Below are 20508 nucleotides of genomic sequence, written 5' to 3'. Positions count from 1 at the left end.
CCCTACTGGGTCCCCCCTCCCACCGCTCGGTCGCTCCGCTCCCTTGCAAAGGTAAAGGTCCAAAAATTGTGATTACGACCCCCCCCAGAAAAAATCCTGGATACACCCCTGTATTGAATCTGATATGATGACAATAAGATGTGGTGTGCCACAAGGATCTATCCTTGGTCCTTTGCTTTTTTTGTTATATATAAATGATATGTGTAATGTTTCAGATTCTTTGCAGTTAATAATGTTTGCGGACGACACCAGTATGTTCATGAAGGGTAGAGATCAAGTTGTACTTCAAAATGATTTTAATAAAGAATTTTTGAAATTTTTTGATTGGTTAGACTGTAATAAACTTGTTCTTAATGCAAAGAAAACAAATTATATGGTATTCATGAAAAGACAGATAGATATCAACGAAATTAAGATTGAAGTTAAAGACTTACATTTTGATCGAGTTTGTTCGATCAAATTCCTTGGTGTGACAATTGATAACAAACTTAATTGGAACGAACATACTGGTGTCGTCTGCAATAGATTGTCAAAAAATGTAGGAATATTTTATAAATTGCGATTTCTGTCAAGAAAGGTGTTGCTTCTTCTTTATAATACTCTCGTATTACCTCATTTAAACTACTGTGCAATAGGTTGGGCAAATTCAGGTATGACTAATGCCAGGAGATTGTTTTTATTGCAGAAAAAGCTGGTCCGTATTATTCATCACTGTGATTTTCTTGCCCATACATCGCCTATATTTTTTAATCTGAAGATTTTAAAATTTAATGATATACATTATTATCAAAGTGCAATTTTTATGTATTTATGCTTTAGAAAGATGCTTCCAAAATGTTTAACTATTTTAAAATAAGTGATAACAGAAGATATGATATGAGAATCAAAGATAAATTTACATTGCCTTATGCCAGAACTATACCATCATATAATTCTATATTTTTTAATGGACCCAAAATTTGGAATGATATTTCGGTCGAAATAAGACAGAGTTCATCACTGAATGTGTTTAAAAGAAAATTAAGATTGCATGTTTTAAATCAGTATGCCAAAATGGTGTGATAAACTTTTCTCTTATAAAATATGTCAGTGTGTGTGTGTGTGTGTGCGTATGTATGTGTGTATTAATTCATAAAGAAATGTATTTATTCAATATTTTAATATTTTATGAATGAAATAGTATGGGGACAGGACTTTTATATAAGGCATAGCCTTTCTGTCTGTCTCCGAACACTTTCAAATGTATTGTATATTTGTACTGATGCTTATTGTGATCATTCTTTTCTTGTTATAGTATGTGGTGTTGTCAATTTTCTGTATTCTCCTCTGTTTTTTTTACTGAAAGTGTTGAATAAATCTGAATCTGAACCTCATGGAGGTTGCATGAAACTCAGTTGCAATAAATACGGATGAACCTGCAGTCAACCGCGTGAACTTGTTTCATTACATCTATGACATATATACAGTATGTATATGTATGTAATACTTTTCCACTGTAATGTACACACACTGTCCTAGGTTTATACATACTGAGCATGGCCTTTTCTTCTTCTTCTTTTTTTCAACACATACACCCCAGTCCACTAAAACAAAATCATTGAAGTCATGAGTGGGGTAGACTTGAAGGACTTAATATAAATACCACATTTCAGCCTACAGTGACCAGAAGATAATGCACAGAGGATGAAATGTGATGCAGAATTTTTAGCGATACAGGGACCATAAAACAACTGACTAGTATCTTTATAGACATGATTGTAGTAGCCATTGCAGCAGTTATGTAATGAGCAATAAGCCTTGAGCATTTTGAAAACCCTGCCATAGAAATGTAATTATTCACAACTTATAAAATCACCTGTCTGTGTGGATTTGATGTTATCTCATTTGTGTTCAGTAAGGTCTGCTGTCTGTGAAAACGGAGGAAAAAAAAGAAAAAATAGGCACACACAAAATGACATGTTTATACAGGGACACCCTATGTAAACAAACTGCCTGGGACCACTGAACTGTCCTCATTTAATTGGCTTGGCATATCAGGGATGAAAACGAGAGAATTTCAAATGAATCAGAAGTGGAAATTAACCTCATTCTATCAACTATCTCGCAATATTCAACCTTGATTTAATGGGGTTCCACTGCGCATGGTTTTGCAGAGATAAGGGATAGATTGCTTAAAGACAGGAATGTAATTGAGACATAGTGTGACAATACATTTTTATTTTTGTACGCATAAATGTACTGGATTCTTGCATTTGTTCACTGGGGTGCCATATTCCAGCACAATCCATAAGACTATTTAAAAAAAAAACCAACAACAACAAAATGAACATATGTGGTAAGGGATAAAGTTCAGACATAATACTGACTGTGTGTGTATTGGTACTTCAAACATTAAGGCATTGCATTCACAACGTTCTGATTTGCAAGGACTTCAACATAATCGACAAGATTCTTATGTGCACATAATAATTGACAAGGGTGTGTGATGTTTTTATTCTAGGTCTTGACATCACTAGTACAATGACTGACATCACAAATATTTGAAGTACAGATGTGAAAGCATTTATCATTTACAGTACACCTTCAACTCAACTCAAAATGCTGGGGGAAGGGGAACATCCAAGGCTATGCTCTGCATTTTGCACCCACATTGCATGATTGGCCCGCATGCAACTCTGTTTTCACCACTGTATTTGACTTTATACATTTTAAATATCACATAAAACTACAATTGGACTTGTCATGAAAACAGTGCATTACAATCATAATGAACATGATTATAACAAGATGCTCGTTACAATAGCAAAGTAAAGATTTAGGTAAAAAAAAATAATTGTCTATATATGGTCATGTACTGTGTATGCCATATATTTAGCGAGTCTAAATTTTCGCGAATCAGGACTTCTCAACGATTTTGCGAGTTGTTAAATTTGCAGTCGTGGAGTAAGGTAGTGAACGGAGAAATGTATACATGTGCGTCACATTCATATTGGGATCAGATTCATTATTTTTGTGTGTCTTTAATTTTGCAAATAGCACCTGACTCGCGAAATCCATGAAAATAAGAACCTCGCAAAATATTTGGCACATACAGTACTTCACTGTTTGGCCATAATAAGTTTTGATATAATGAAATAAAACGACTGGTCCTGAGGACTTTGTCACAACAGGAGCACACTGTAATATGGAGTGCACTACCATTTTACAACAAAGTCAAAATAAAATTCTTGTTACAAGGAACTCAAACTTTAGGTAATGAATTTATCATCTATATATCTTTAAATACTTTAGAGACGGCCTGCAATGAAATTTATTTTTAAAAAAAGAAAAAAAGGAACCGCTGCTACCTAGGACTTCATTACAATGTGAGTCGCCTGTAGTTTGGTAGAGTGCACTTGAGTTTGTGCACTGTTTATCTGATATTGTATGTTGTTTGCATGTACCTATGAGAAAGAAAAAGTAAGCTTTTGTTCTCACTTCGTCAGCTGAGAAAGATAAGGGCGTTAAGTTGCCACTAAAGCCATAATGTTCAAGGCACCTTAACGCCTTTCTCATTCTCAACCAACGACTTTATCTGCCCAAACTGCATCCATGTTTCCATGGTAACGGCTCATCCATGAGCCCAAGGAGCCACTGTGGTATCTTGCATATCCAACTGTGAGGCTGAGAATCACTTTGTCCTGTTTTGCAGGAGAAGATCTACTGCTTGGGCCAGGTTGTCTACAAAGCCATCAGGAGTGACTTCTGGATGCTTCTCATCACTAGGTCTACAAAAGAGAAAAAAAAAAAGAAATTAAGAAAATTAGAACTTTGAAACACACACCTGGATACACCAGAATATGCCAGAACATGGCACTTTGTATCTAATGGGGACATCACATAGATATCAACTACAGTGTATTATCATTATCAACATGTCCATTGCACAACAATTTCTAAGCTGCAACAACACCAACAAGGAAAAGTAGAAATTACGCGGTGCGTAATATATGTCCCCGCCGGAAGTAGCATTTAGTAGCAAAATGTACAATATAGGTAAAAACTCAAGGTCAAAGGTCAAAGAAGTCAAAGGTCAAAATTCTGTGTAGAAGTTTTGAAGCCCTCACCTAGTGCCATCACATAAAGCAAACGGAATCGAAATCGGGTTAGAAATGGCGAAGGAGTAGCATTTTGTAGCCAATGTACAATATAGGTCAAAAATCAAGGTCAAAGGTCAAAGAAGTCAAAGGTCAAAATTCTGTGTAGAAGTTTTGAAGCCCTCACCTAGTGCCATCACATAAAGCAAATGGAATGGAAATCGGGTTAGAAATGGCGAAGTAGTAGCATTTTGTAGCAAAATGTACAATACAGGTCAAAAATCAAGGTCAAAGGTCAAAGGTCAAAATTCTGTGTAGAAGTTTTGAAGCCCTCACCTAGTGCCATCACATAAAGCAAATGGAATCGAATCGGGTTAGAAATGGCGAAGGAGTAGCATTTTGTAGCCAATGTACAATATAGGTCAAAAATCAAGGTCAAAGGTCAAAGAAGTCAAAGGTCAAAATTCTGTGTAGAAGTTTTGAAGCCCTCACCTAGTGCCATCACATAAAGCAAACGGAATCGAAATCGGGTTAGAAATGGCGAAGGAGTAGCATTTTGAAGCAAAATGTACAATATAGGTCAAAGGTCAAGGTCAAAGGTCACAATTGAAATTCTGTGTAAAAGCTTCAAAGCTCCCATGTAGTGCTATCATATAAAGCAAACACAATCAAAATTGGCTCATAAATGACAGAGAAGTACAGTAGCAAATTGAACATTTTGATCACACACGGATGCACACACGGACAGACACACGGACACACACACGTACGGAGCCCGTTTCATAGTCCCCTGCTCGAACTCGTTCGGCGGGGACAAAAATGGAGAAATATAGGACTGGAGACTACATCTAAAAAGAAAGAAAGCCTGCTCCCCCTCCCAAAATTTTGATATGTCAATATGTTTCAGAATGCAAGCCACAGTACCAAAATGAGAAACAGTATCAATTATTATATAATGCCTGAAGAGATCCTTGTCATTTGATTGGTTGTTTGACATTGATCATTCTGCCCATTTCACTGTGACGTCATCATCCGTGCAATTGTGGTTCCATTTACCGTGCAATTTTGGATCCATACGATTTGCTCCATTGCACGCTCGCTGAGAACCCGACAAACTACGCGGGTAAAACGCTTGCGTTTGCAGTGTGTGTATGCGACAGCGCGCTAGCGCAGTGTAAAGCGCTCAGTGAGCACTCTCGCGATCTCTCTTGTTCCTAATACAAAACATCAAATGAGAAGGATCTATTTCAGGCGTTATATAAAACAAATAATGAATGTTTATGAGTGCAATGGACAGAATATTTCATGAGGTGAAAGATGAAATGATCCATTCAACGAGGCGCAGCCGAGTTGAATGGATCAAACGTTTCAATGTTTGTCTGCTGGGGCCGTATTCTGAGAGCTAATTAAGTGTCTGATTAGCACTTAATTACCGAATTGGTATTCTGAGAGCATGATTAAGTAGGGGGTATATTAACTACCATAGCAACAAGCGTTTTGGCGGGAAGGACCTACGCGTTTGCGCGTATCAATGCGCGTGCACCTCTGAGAGGACTTAATCACAGAGTTAATTACGAATCGGTATTCTGAGGGTGTAATTAAGTATGAAAGTTAATGGAAAACTTAATGATACCAAAGAGTGTCATTAACTACTCCGATATCACGCATTCCATCGTGTTTTCTCTGCCACAACGATGCTTACCGTCTTCGGTAACCGAGGAGCGGTTGAATCTTGTTATCATGGTATCCGTAGAATTCAGAGAAAAAAAGAAATATAGCCGATCTTCGAGGAATTTTGTCATTTTATGTGAGCAAAGAGGTTGAGATCTTCGCATGCGTAGGTGAGGGGTTGTAATCAAATACCGAAGTGTGCGCACGGAGCTCGTGGTTTTAATTACAAGGGGCGTGCAGGAGCGCGTATTGAGGGCATATTTGCGCGTGTAATCATCATTTTGGCTTCTAACAACGCGTCTGATTGGATGGAATAACAATTAGATGGGAGGGACCTAAGATAATTACAGGGGACTTAATCATACCTTAATTACGTCCTCAGAATACCGATTTTGCCCATGATTAAGGGCCTATTAACTTCACGACTTCATCACGAAGTTAATTACAGACTTAATTACGACCTCAGAATTCCACCCCAGGATTTAACAATGTCAAGAGTATTTTGGGGGTACCGCCAATATGCAAGGCCCTATTGTAGAGCCTGGTTGCAGCTGCACTCTAGGAAAGCTCAGTAAGATTGTTGGATCTGGTTGTCTAGCTTGTGCCTTGGTCAAAATACGATGCAATGCAATCAATGGCTGCACTACGCTCACTACTAACTCTTCCTCGTTTTGAATTCAGCATAAAAAGAGTTTACAGGTTTTCAATTTGACTGATTTGCAACCATAAGGAATTGTAAAGCAATGCCATACAGAAAATATACAAATCAAATCAAAGTCGTCACTGTGTTCTGGTCACAAAATGTTAGGGAAAGAAATCTTCAGAAATATCTCTGAATGAAAGGCATGACTTGGGTCAGTTGGTTGGCAAGCTCATGTTGGTTGGTTGGGTCAGCTGATTGAAGCTCACCACACACTAAACAACTTTCGGTCAAAAAAACTGACAGATTTTGGATCTCAAATAAATCATAATAGCTTTAGAATAAACACACTTGTTTATTTCAGATCCAAAGTCACAAAGTGACAAGCAGTGCTTTTCCCCCAACTCATCCCAATCACATAACATATACAAATGTTGTTTGCGCGTTGGTCTGGCAAACAAGACGCAGCCCAGACTGGATCCAACTTTGCTACAAAGTCACCCCATAATGCATCTGATACAGGGTTGGCCTGGAGGCATTTGTGTATTGGCGGTACAACGAATAGACAATCCGAATTCCCCCTCCCCCCCCCCCCCCCATCCCCATGTGAAAGTGTAAACAACAAGAACATATGAAGGAAAACATATAGGCCAAGCAGAAATGGTTCCAGTATCATTGTACCTTGTCAAATGATAAAATGCTGCTTGTTGCCAAAATATGCAGACATTGAAGCAATGAGCAACTAAAGATTCATATCTTCTTCAGTTATGGAGAAGGTGAGGAAGGTGGATGCCACCAAAAAAAAAAAAAAAAAAAAATGAACAAACTGAGATATCTTAGATATAAATACCTGAACTTTCCTGTCCTGACTTGAAGTCCTCTCAGACCACACTTTTGTGCCCCTCCGACGTCATTGACAATGTCATCTCCAACCATGACTGCCTGCAATGATGCCCATCAAGGCAACATGATAGAAGACAGAAGCCTGTGATGAAGATAACCACTCCCTACCCTCAGCCATAAAAAAAAATCAATAATTCTACTGTCACAAAGTTAACCAAAATGGCTCTGCTGCTGATGCAATTACTTTATGTGTCATATTCATATATGTGGCTCTCCGTTACACTTTATAATAATGAAGTTTGGTTTTTACCACTAAGTACTGACATTTGATCAGTTTTGCACAGGGAATATTTTGCAACCTTTATCTTTCATTAAATCAAAACAAAACAGCTCCTCCCCCCCCCCCCCAAAAAAAAGGACCATCATTACGTTAAGCTTTTACTGGGCAATGGCTAGCTTTCAACATTCTTTGTTGGCTGCCACTGAGCTTGACCTTTGACCCAGCTCATTTCAAGCAACTGATAGTAAAATCTTATTAATTTCTCGTATACATTAGGACAATTCTCTCTAGGATGACAACTCCCTCCACAATACTTAACTTCCTAATGATAGGAGTGTAGCAACTGAATCAGTGCTTATTTCAGTTGATGTAGGGCAATTTGTCAATCAGTTTCAATGAAAACATCTCGACAGAAGAATTCATGAATTTGAGAAACTACGCAGTACCCGTTGCACGCTTTAAGGATTGGAACCAACACTTGCTGTCGGGTGGAAGCTCGGTGGTCTAGGGGAGATGATGCCTGTCCAAAGATCAGGAGGTCGTAGGTTCAAATCCTGCTCAAGTGTGTACGCCCATGATTTTTTTATCATGGCTACTACTATTACAAACACTGATCAAGTCAGTGCTTATTAACGTCGATGTACAATGGACAATTTGTCAATCAGCTGAAATGAAAACATCTCAACGGAAGAATTCATGAATTTGATAGGAGTGTAGTTGTTGAAGGGAAGCTCTGTGGATGAAAGATATATCTGGTGGATATTGTCTGAGAGTATCAGATGGTATACATGTCTACAATAGAAGATGACAAAACTGACAAAACTGACAAATTGTATCCAAGAAATACTTTGTCATAATATTTTGAGTTGCTCCTTACAAGTTTGCCTTAAATCAGAGGCTATGACATCCAATTAATTATAAATACATATAAAAGAGCTTCAAGTCTGTATTGTTTGTTTGTTTATTGTTTCTGTTTTTAGCATTGATGCTTACATTTTCTGGCTTAATTCCCATATCCTGGACAGCACCAAGGAAGAAGTTCCTGTCCGGCTTTCCAACCACAATAGCCTCACAGCCTACTGCAAACTGTAAAGAAACAGTAAAATTGGTACAAAATGTATTGCATTTAGCAAGGTTCACGAAAAAAGCAGGTTTAACTACGACAGCTGTGGACACTAGTGTAGTGTTGAAATATACAGGCATTTGCTTACCACCACTGCAAATATCAGTGACTGGAGTGCACTAAACGAGGACCCAGCTCACTTCACATCACTTTAAGTCTTCAATCCGGCTTTGAGGCAGACTGTCCCAGTGTCACATACAAATTTGGCATTTTTGATACACATGCACTTCAAAGGTCCTGTTCACCTTCGGGAGCAGTGATTTTAAAAATGTTCAAGATATCACTTTTGATGCATACGTGTAGGTCAGTTGTACCACTGAATATAAGGAGATATCACTGTTTTTCTCATTAAAACATAACTGTACACGGTTTAATCTGGAAACGTTTTTATCCTAACCATTGTTCACATTTTATATATTTAACAAAACTTAACATCGATTATACTGGTTCAAATTTTTACATGGTTGTTTCTATCCCTAACTCACATTTTAGAATTATTTTGAAACACTAATGCTGCATTTTTGTTTCATCTGCACATGGTAAATTATAGCAGACTGTTAAAGGATTGCTCTAGCATGCAAGATACCCATGCACACATCACTCACTGGTGTAACTGCACAAGAGTACAGCATACTACTTGATCGCACTAGCAACTGTAACAGATGACACCATCGAACGCTAGTTACACTATTCTGTACAGTATGAAGGATCATGCACATTATTGTGAACTCAGTAATACTGTGCTGCGGCAATCTCCGTAAAAAGAGTGATTTTTTGCTGTATTTGTGCTAAAGTCAAGGTCAAAATCTTCCGTGGAACTCTTGACCAGTTCCAATTCGTAATTGTAACAACCTCAATACCTTGAAATCTAAATTGATCAAGAATGAAGACCTATTTTTGCATGTAACCTTGTGATTGATGTGAGATAAAAATGCTGGTCATCATGATCATCATATAACTTATTGAAAAAGTGAGGAAAAGCTTTACCTTCATTTCTGCAGAAGTATCTTACCTCCAGAGCTTTTGTGAAGGGACCAACATCCAACATGAGGTGTCCTCCATGTTTGTAATATCTCCTGCAGAGTACCAATGATCAAATTATTGGATGCAAAGTTAAACACGTTTTCAGTTACTAACATGTAAAAGATTTTGAAGGATATACGTGTATACTGCATGGAAATATTTGTTTTACAGGAACAAAATTCTTAACTCTTTATGCGCCACAGTTGCATGCCCAATTCAGTTGACAGGTTGCCAACTTTGCATATTTTGTTCAAATGCCTATCCATGCATAAACCGATTAATAATTTGCAATATGACATCATACACTCAAAGCATCACAGTCACATAAAATTTTAGACCACAGCAAAGATTGCAATTTCCTCTACAACACTCTCACTGCATTTCTGGCATAAATGCTTCTATATTAAAAGCATCGTTTGACAGGAACACGTTTGAATTTGTGCATGAAAGTTTGAATGTACATTGCAAGACGTTATGGGGCTATAGTGCATTACCATTGTATGCTAGTGTATGCATTACTAGTATACCACAAACAAATTCTGGAAATCATGGGGGCATTTCATGAAGGAACTTGTCGGATAAAATACCTGACAAGTCAATTATATCCGACAAGTTGTGAGAAATTCTTTAGTCTGATTGGCTGATTTCTCTGAACTTGTCGGATATAATTGACTTGTCGGACATCTTATCCGACAAGTTCCTTCATGAAATGCCCCCCTGAAATCTGAAATGCAGGCATCTAGATAGGCTACTTTACTCAAATCAGCAAATTGAACATGTTCCCATTAAATTTCTCACCCAGCTCCCATGGCGATGAGAATAGGGGGCTTCATTTCAAGCAGTTGTCTGAAGGCAGCATTCATCGTCTCATAGTTGAAAGCATCACTGGCATCGCCGACCACAACACAGGTTGCCTGGGCTCCCAGATTGATAGCACCGAACTCTGGTAGGACATCTGGAAAACAGACAGAGACAAACTTTCTGAAATAAAAAATGATGCAATGTGACTGGATGTAAGGCAGGGCCAACATGGAATATTACAGAGAAAATCATCCCAAAACAGGAACGTCGAAATAGTGCCACTGTCTAGAGTAACTACGGCAGTAAGCGGCCGTGCAGCCGTTCGCGGCAGGTACAACATACACGGTAATATACCGCTAAACACAGCATTGCACTGTTACATGCACACTACACATATACTAACACACTAGCAATCAACAAAAACCAACCGGTAAAATGGGCACGATCTCTGACGAAAGTGAAATTTTCTCACCTAAATGACAACATATCACATCCAAAAGAAAATTTTTGGTACTTCTTAACATAACAATTAAGAAATTATTGTCCAAGAAACTTGATTTTTAGTCGTTTTCCCGATGCTCATCGATTTTGAAAACATAACTTCACATAAAATAGAACTTTCGCGAGCCGATGTGGGCCGCCATTTTTGTTTGGAAAGTGGATGTTACCATCGAAAAAATTCAGAAAACACGAGAAAGACATCAACAACACCGCCAGAATTGCGATCTTGTTTGCGGCCAATGCATGTGCGCCCGCTATTTTCATGTGCTTTCGCAATGGGAATTGGCGCTTACGCAATGTTCGCGAGACATGTGAAGGCATTCAGCTAAAGATCGCGGAGCACGCGCGTATTGCATAGGGATTGTACATCGTGCCGCAAGCAGAAATACTATGTCGCATATCGCCCTTATATCGGCGAAAATTGCGCCGGGTTTTGCCGTGGTAAATCATGAAAACTGCGTTGGTCAATGGTAAATTTCTTTCATGATAACAATTGCGTTTAAGAATAATCTTGTCTATGATATATGAAATGGTTGAAAATAATTTGCCTGATTTGTTTACAAGTTGAAAAAACCCTTAACAATGCTTAAAGTGCCGCAAACGGGATATTTTACTCTAGTGGATGTGCTTTAAAGACAGGGTCCAGGGTTCAGGCTCTATAATGGCCCTTGCTGCGTCCTTCAGCAAGATGATGTATTCACTACACTTTGCCCTACCCAGGTGTTTACCGGCAAATAAATGAAATGAATGGTTACTTCCATAAGATGTTGAAATGGAGTGAGCATGTGTACACTGTAGTGGTGGTCTGGCAGAAATATTTATCAGGAGTATACAGTTGAACCTCTCGTATCCGGACAAGTCGGGACCGGGGCTCATCCGGATAAGGGATTTGGCCGGATATGGGAGACTCAATGCTTTATACATGTACATATACATACACATGTACTGATGCATAGCCCATTGTAGTACCACATGTAGTAATGTGCATACTGCAACCTTTTTACACTCCCACAGACCCCAAAATAGAGGTTTGTGTTTGCACTGAATGAAATCATTTTCTTTTATAAATTCTTGGGATGATTTACCTAAATAATTATTAAGAAATGTATCAAGTATATGTAATTCATGTGTGTTTGTGTAGGAGTTCTCATGGAGTTGGGAATCCCCCTTTCCTCCCGTAATTATAATAAAAAAAAAAAAAAAAAAAAAATCACGGCGAGATTGCGTCCGTATAATAGAGAGATCCGGATAAAGGGAGGCCGGATAATAGAGGTTCAACTGTAGTAGGTACACTAGGTTCTGATTATTCCAGTGACTATATATGTTGATAGGGCAATAATAATAAGTTGTAAAGCAGAGCAAACAATTTGTGCCATGGTGGAAAATTCTGCAAAACAATTATTGTTATCATTGACAATAACTTATAATCACTCTCTCTCCCTCTTTTTCAGTGAAATATTGTCCATTATCCGACTCAAGATGGGCAAACCATCCAATTCAAACATCAATATATGTGATGACATCAGGCAACCGTTGAAGTGTACATAATATTAGCAATAATCTGTTATCCTATTCAGAAAAGATGAAATTGTTTAATTTTTGGAGAAGCAACCCAAATTAAAGTCCAATATTGTTCAAATTTTTAAAAATTTCTAACCACGGAAAGAGATTATCCCTACAGTGTAACTTCTGGCCAATTAAAAAACTAAATCTCTCTGCCACATCTTATTTGGATGAGTGGGCATAATGATCTAAGAAAATTGTGATCAGGGGCTAGTTTCTAATTCAATAACTATGCAGTGGCTTCGAAACAAACAGTGTTCATCACTGTTCCAATTATAGCGCAATCTATCATAAGGCTTTTAAAATATTGTGTACTGCAGTCTACTAACATCAGTGGATATGAGATTACTGCTTACAATGAGCCTTGTAACTTGAATTCATTAAGGGTGCCTAAATATCTTACCAGGATGAACAAGTAAGTGGGGGGTGAGACCTCGCGTCTTCATCAACTGGCATGCGGCTGGTGCTGGAGCAAACACCTCCTCTGCAGAGAGCTCAAACCCCAACTTTTGAAGTTTGTCCACCAGCTGCTGGCATGTGCACTGTGTCTCATTGGTGCAAAAGCGAACTTTGACCCCTGATGCTTTCAACCTGATTGGATAATGAGAAGGAAATGGCAAAGGAGAAAAAAAAAGCACACATAAATTTAAAAAGCTTCCAATTTCTGCTGTCTGAATAACCTACAGTCACAGTGATAATGATGCCAATCAAATGCAGCCTCCCATACTTCACGCAATCCTGATAATTTGTCCTGTTGTCATGATAAAAACTGAATCTGAAACATATTCATACAGGATTAATAGTCTTGGGTAAAATGGGGGTGAGGATGGTTGGTTAGATACTGAGCAGAACTTTCAGGAGCAATGCTGCCAACCCTGAGAACTGAATCTGAAACACATTCATACAGGATTAATAGTCTTGGGTAAAATGGGGTTGAGGATGGTTGATTAGATACTGAGCACAACTGTTAGGAGCAACGCTGCCAACCCTGAGAACTGTCTTAACCATTCATCGTTTTTGTACATTCTACAGATACGCACAAAGTAGTAATACTCTGCTACATCTATGGGATTCCTTAATTAATACTACATGATTTCATTTATTAACAACATGCACACCAGTTCCTTAGAAAGACGATTCTAAAGGCAAAGTTGGAATATCTGCCTTGCTTTGGCTTTATATTAGCCAAACTATCAACTCTGTATGACCATATTGTGCCATGTTCGCACGCCTGACTCGGTCAATGGAATGCCAAGTTCACATATTTTGCTCAATCGTTCAAACCAGTCAAATCAACAAATCACGCAATACAATAAAGCTTGACTCATGATTCCATTCCTCTCACATGTAGCTGGAAATTGTGTAGTGATTGAATATCAAGCAGTTTCTCCCATTGGATATGAAAGTAAACTCTTAGTTTCTGTTACTGTTTTGTGTGCAAAAGTCATGCCTGGACAATAATGTAACTATACTGGTCATTCAGAGGGAAAATCATCATAGATCTCTCAGAAATTTACATCAGAAGCAAAGCTTGGCATTCTCTCTACAACTTTGTTCGTTGCATGTCCAGCGTATACACAAAAATATATAACAAGTTGAATGGATTTGATAAATAGAATGTTTTCCGAAAGCATGTCTATATATTGCAGTCTCAGATTAATGTGACGCACGTGGGATTTAGTATACAGAGTTGTATATGAAGTAAACATATACCATTGGCTGCTATGATTGATTATATTGGTTTCACACACTTCTCTTGCTCACTGAACTTAACCTCAGCAGACAATTTCCGACCCACCTTTTGACAGCATCTATCGAGCCAGGTATGGGAACTCCTCCGTCATCACCGCTGTTGTACAGCACTCCCGTGATGTCAAGTAGGACGCCCTCAATGTTGGCGCAATTCTGATACCAAGGAGCAGATGTCATGGTGATGCCATATAATAACCCTTCTCCTGGGAAATAAAGAAAGATGAATAGTTTAAACACCAACACCTTCACAACAAAAAGAGCATCCTTAACCAAATAAAACTGGGAGAAGATCGAGAAATAGTCTCAAAACAGTGAAAAACACCCTGAAAATTAATCTTTACTGGTACAGTGGTAATGGTAGGAGGACCATTAACCCATTCCCTACAGGAACCTAGTGGCCTGTGTAATGAAGTCAGAGGGGATTTCAGAATTCAGTAAGAAATGGTAATTCATGGTACAAAATGGGGGGTGCAAATAAAATAGCAACTACATTCCTTTGAATGTCCCTTCATTCAAGAGAAGCTACAATGTATTGAAGATATAATTACCATGTGAGACATGTGAGAAATCAGATTGCAGACATGCACTTACAAGGTATCTATTGCTACAAGATATTTCAAAGGGCTTGGAAAATTAGGCATTTACATCAGCTAGTACCATAGATATGTCATACGGGTATGACATGTTATATAAAAGAGTTCTATATCACAGACATAATGTAGATTCTAATCAATTATTATGACTACACAGCCAAAAATTTTACATCAATACAGTGCAGCACAGAGCTATGACAGCTTAAAGGGTGTGTACAGTTCTGGTCGAGGTGAGGATTTAGCTTTTAACATTTTGCGAGATATTCAGAAACCACTCTATGAGATGTCAAAGAACATGCAGTTCTAAGGGGTATCAAAAGTTTATTCGATGAAAATCGATTTTGAAATGGCCGATATCCAAAAACAAGGTGAAACAAAGAGATCCTAATAAAGTTGTGGCATGTCGCCTTTTATTATTAGCTCTTTTTTGGATATCTCAGCCATTTGAAAACCAATTTTCATCAAATAAACGTTGAATCCTTCTTAAAATTACATGCTCTTTCATATTTCATAAGAGCTAGCTTTTCATTGTCACACTTAGGAATGTTCAAAACAGGAATCCCCACCTCAACCAGTACTGTACAGTCCCTTTAAGCATCTCAATCAAATAATCCACTTTAAATTAATAATGTACATCGTCATGTACCTTGTACATGTACATGGTCCCTTGAAACATGAGGAACAGAATATAATCTCAGCTGTCAGGCTTTCATTGACATAAGTGAAGCATTCACTAAACCAGTGACATCATAATCACAGGGAGAAGCCAGTACAAATAATTAAGAGATTGCTAGTGAATGAGGTGGGAACATGACAACAAACACGAATTTAAGAAAGGCAGTGCATTACAAGTGAAGCACACGCATGTATTAAACATCGACAAAAAAAAAAAAAAAAAAAAAAAAAAAAAAAAAGATCGGTCTGTATCTTGTCAGGGATATGTTCCGCCCTACTGTACATTCTATGGTCTATGTGTAACCATACTTGTCAAATAAAACCAGATATTCTAAATATGTCTGACTCTGAGAGATAAACAATTTTGTTATATGTCTAGTGTATATCCTGTGTTAGTTGTCTAACTGTTACAGTCTAACACAACAGTTAGGCCTATAAATAATGTAAAATTGTTTGCCTAAAAATAGGCCCTACACAGGAATACATCTGTTCACATTGCAACATTGCATTGCACGGAGAAAGAAAATGCAAACATTGCACAATGGCCAATGGGACATGTTTCATGGTTTAATTCTCAGGAGCATGCCCTTGAACCTCGAATATCTGACGGATTTTAACTATCCACAATCCACAGCAGCCAGAGATCTGGCAGAGAGAGAGAGAGAGGCCTGAGCCAGCACAGCAAGCAGCGGAGTTCAGCGGATAGCCAGGCGAGATCGCCGTACGATGCCCGATAGCCACACAGCCCGGCCCAATTATCCAAGGTACGAGTACTGTAGCGTGTTCTGCACCATGTGTAAAAACTAATACGATAATGAGAATAAAGTAAGGCAAGCCAAAGGGATATACCGCTTTAATACCAGCATCGAACTTTTCCTGCGAGCAGATACTCCTCGACTTTGTAATACAAGTTGGTAGGCATATGGCATCACACTCACGTATTATAGCTCCTTTTGAAACACTCTGCCCCCATAAATACAACCCACCCGCACTCCATTCAGCGGCATGTGCTCCTGTGGTTGCCTTTGTTGTTGCTGTTGTTGTTATTTTTATTTACAGGCGCGTGCCCAGGGAAGCGTGCGTGCCCGGCCCAGGGCATCAGGGTAAAGTACCATTCAGTGACCGGTCGACAACTGGTGACGGAAAATCGAATATTGCGTGGAAATCCCGTCGCCCGTCGCCTATTCCAACGGAAAAATGAATAAAATATCAATATCCTATTTTCAACTGAAAGTGGAACACGGGATAATGGATTTGCTCTGAAATCCTGTTTTCCGTGTTTCATTATGATGAAATGGCGGAAAATGACTCAAAATCTTATTTTCTCAATATTTCATAAAATAGGAAATGGAAAACAGGATATCGGTTCGATATTCGTTTTTCCATTTTCCATTTGCAACGAGCGACGGGATATTGAAGACCGCCCCCAACGGCCACTTTATTTCGACACACAAATCAGTGGTAGCGGTTCGGTATTATTCAGCGTCTAGAAGAAGAAGACTATACCTCGGCTACGATATGATACGCACCTCATCAAACTATCCAGCCGGTACAGGGGTCTCTTCCTTAAGAGTTCTGTGGTCTCTTCCCACCTCCCTGGGTGTAGCTCTTTGTAGCGACGTGCTCTGCTGCGAAACGACAAGTTTGTAGAGACTTCCGACCGTAATTATGCGATATTTCCATCTACGGAAAACCTTCTTCTTCTCCGACTGAAACTGAGATGAACTAAGAAAATAGTTTCAGATGAAATCCTCGAATTTCAACAACTTCACCAATCACAATGTCGGTGAAAACCGTGAGAATGGAGTTGTGTTTCCCTTTTCAATGTGCTAGGACCAGGATTGTGATTTTGTTTTTGCTGTTACTCTTTATATGACTGCTCTTGGTTGCTATGACACACAGAATATATATATATATATATATATATATATATATATATATATATATATATATATATATATATATATATATGTGGGGGGGTGTATATACATATATCCACTGTGATATATTTCAGTTCGTAGGTACAACTGAATTGAATTTAAGATTATTTTTTTTTATACATTTTGATTTATGATTGATTGATTTATATTTAGTTTTGTTTCCGATCCAACCTTTTTGTCCCTGGGTTTCAGACTTTATGTGTAGGACATACATATAATTGATCCAGTATTTCACTGTTTTTGTTTTTGTTTTTGGTTGTTGTTGGGTTTTTTTGGTCATTCTTCACAAAACCAATAGTATTTATGAATTTCGGTGCATATACATTGTTAATTGCACAGTGGTGTATGTATTACCGCATAAGGATTTTTCATAGAGAAAACGTTGGGTCATGGAGTCTCAGGTTAACGATACACGAAGCTAAAGTTTTGAAATCATTTTTATTTTTATTTTTATTGTGTATCTAAGATGGTTTGGGTATGTTGATGATACCTGGTATCGTGAATTTGTTGTCTGACGGTGATTTTTTTTTTTTTTGGGGGGGGATGGGGGCAGAGGTTTTTGGGTCATCGGATAGGATTTGGATGCTAAGAATATATTGTTAATTAGCAGTGCAGTTGTATTTGTTTTTGTGTTTTTTTTTTCAGAGATGTACTCCTGATAACACTTTTTTTTTTTGTATACTGGAGTGACCTTTTTTTATGGGGGGGGGGGGGGAGAGGAGGGACGAATACCATTCCCCACAATGATATTTCTAGTTTTTATGTACAATAATTCACCTGGTGTACATGCTCAATTTGAAATTATTTGTATTATTATCTACTATTATTATTTTTTATGTGTGTGTCTTCAAGTACTTCCTGACGTGCTTCCTTCAGTTGAGTTTGATTGCTTTTTTCCAACCCGGCAACATAGGGAAGCTCACCATCAGGGAAAAACCTGACATCTTGTATCCTTAAAGTAATTTGTTTGCTTTGTTTGTTATCTGTTATCACTTGTATTATATTACAAATGTCGAATAAATAATTATAATACAGATAACAATAATAACTTCGTTTTATGTTCACCTGTATTTTTTCTTATTATGTGCAAACATCTAAGATTAGATTCACAAATTTATACACAAAACATACACCAAATGAAACCCTCTGTTGGTTGTGATTCATCCCTTTTCTCACCATTAAGTTCTTTAGGTGCCCCTTCTTTTCTTGCTTTTTCATGTGATCATTTCATTTCAATTTCATGTGATGGTGCATGTCCAGAAGTAACCACCAGGTGGACCATGAGACTACACTCTATTTTGTTTTATGGACTGTCCACCTGACTGGTCATGACAGAAAAATTCAGTGTAACATACCGTTAATAAGGCACCTTCCCATAGAACAATATTAAATGATTCAATCAAAGATACATGTCCAACAATGAATTCGAGACAACTCACAAGCGCGCATACATAATCAAAGAAAGACAGTTTTCCTCTTTATTATTTTTATTTTATTTATTCGTTTTCCACTCATGGGAAGAAATTGCCCTTTCAGCTAAAGTTAGGGCTGATTTTCAAAGAGAAGCATGAAAAGTAGGGGCAGCTAAAGAAACATGCGGTGAGAAAAGAGGTGAATCATAACCAACAGAGGATTTCACTTAATTGGTGTATACATTGTGTAGAATATGATTATAAATTTGTTAGACTAATCTTAGATGTTTGCATAATAAGAAAGAAAAAAACTTAGAACGAAGTATGTAGCGCAATGGTCTGGTCATAAATAATAAACAAATTCAAAACAGAGTCTCTGTGATTATATAGAATTGCTGAATAGGTTTGGAAATGAGAAGGTCCTACATTTTAATAATTTACCAGTTCCATCCCCCCCCCCCCCCCCCAAGAAAAGCTACGATTGGTACTATTCTCCCTGTTGTCCTGGTACAGTGACAAAGGAAACGCAACTCCTTTCTCACGGTTTTCACCGACATTGTGATTGGTGAAGTTGTTGAAATTCGAGGATTTCATCTAAACTATTTCTTAGTTCATCTCAGTTTCAGTCGGAGAAGAAAAAGGTTTTTCAGTAGATGGAAATATCGCATAATTACGGTCGGAAGTCTCTACAAACTCGTCGTTTCGCAGCAGAGCACGTCGCTACAGCTACACGCCATGTGCCTGCTGGATAGTTTGATGAGGTGTGTAGCATATCGTAGCCAAGGTATAGTCTTCTTCATCTAGACGCTGAATAATACCGAACCGCTACAACTGATTTATGTGTTGAAAATAAAGTGGCCGTTGGGGGCGGTCTTCAATATCCCGTCGCTCGTTGCAAATGGAAAATGGAAAAACGAATATCGAACCGATATCCTGTTTTTCATTTCCTATTTTTTGAAATGTTCAGAAACTAGGATTTTGAGTCATTTTTTGATATTTCATTATAATGAAACGCGAAAAACAGAATTTAAGAGCAAATCCATTATCCTGTGTTCCATATCAGTTTGAAAATAGGATATTGATATTTTATTCATTTTTCCGTTGGAATAGGCGACGGGCGGCGGGATTTCCACGCAATATTCGATTTTTCGACACCAGTTGTCGACCGGTCACTGAATGGTACTTTAATACCCTGATTCCACTTTTTGGTAGCTCCATGCCCAGGGAAGCGCGGTTGTAAGTCTGGGACCCAGCACTGCTGAAACCGCGCTGGCGGGGGTGGGGTGGGGGCAAAGAGCAGGGGGGGGGGGTCGTCTTGATGGTAGGAACATTCACACAATTACAACGATCAAGCGTCAGAAACAACATTTTTGTGGTTTGGTGCTGTTTCGTTTTGCTGTATGATATTGTTTTTATTTCTGCCGTATTTTCAAAAGCTTCGTAATGATCGAGGCCATTATACTTCCTTAGCCTAAATATTCAAATAGGTCTCATATGAATGACGCGAAAATATTTAGATATACATGACAAATCGATTACTGAATTAATGACAAGAGGAAATTCCACTTTTCTGAGATTTGCCATTTTTACCTCGGCCAAGGAAGGACGTTATAGT

General features: G+C 38.2%; 1 protein-coding gene across 3 annotated transcripts; it reads right to left on the bottom strand.

Annotated features, from left to right (window-relative positions):
* Positions 1–1980: 1980 nt before the first annotated feature.
* On the bottom strand, positions 1981–16619 carry LOC140242149 (phospholysine phosphohistidine inorganic pyrophosphate phosphatase-like). Of its 3 annotated transcripts, none has more exons than XM_072321914.1 (8): positions 16480–16619; positions 14320–14476; positions 12925–13112; positions 10455–10611; positions 9646–9709; positions 8504–8596; positions 7238–7329; positions 1981–3767 (listed from the first exon to the last, which is right to left on the bottom strand). In XM_072321914.1, exons 2-8 carry the CDS (start codon positions 14448–14450, stop codon positions 3671–3673), a joined length of 822 nt encoding a protein of 273 aa, XP_072178015.1. In that variant the 5' UTR covers positions 14451–14476; positions 16480–16619; the 3' UTR covers positions 1981–3670. The 3 variants fall into 3 exon arrangements, with proteins under 3 accessions (XP_072178015.1, XP_072178014.1, XP_072178016.1); XM_072321913.1 differs by lacking the exon at positions 16480–16619 and adding an exon at positions 16391–16441; XM_072321915.1 differs by lacking the exon at positions 16480–16619 and adding an exon at positions 16402–16435.
* Positions 16620–20508: the final 3889 nt, after the last annotated feature.

This window comes from Diadema setosum, chromosome 18 (assembly GCF_964275005.1).
Source record: "Diadema setosum chromosome 18, eeDiaSeto1, whole genome shotgun sequence".
NCBI lineage: Eukaryota > Metazoa > Echinodermata > Echinoidea > Diadematoida > Diadematidae > Diadema > Diadema setosum.
This window is presented reverse-complemented; position numbering and strand designations above follow the sequence as displayed.

Bases quoted from the DNA above. Each gene is read 5' to 3' on its own strand.
- LOC140242149 (XM_072321914.1), bottom strand. From the start codon at position 14,450: ATGACATCTGCTCCTTGGTATCAGAATTGCGCCAACATTGAGGGCGTC. The intron at 13,113-14,319 runs GTGGGTCGGAAA...TTATCCAATCAG, and splicing joins TCGATAGATGCTGTCAAAAG to GTTGAAAGCATCAGGGGTCA. The intron at 9,710-10,454 runs GTGAGAAATTTA...GGTACTCTGCAG, and splicing joins CTCATCGCCATGGGAGCTGG to GAGATATTACAAACATGGAG.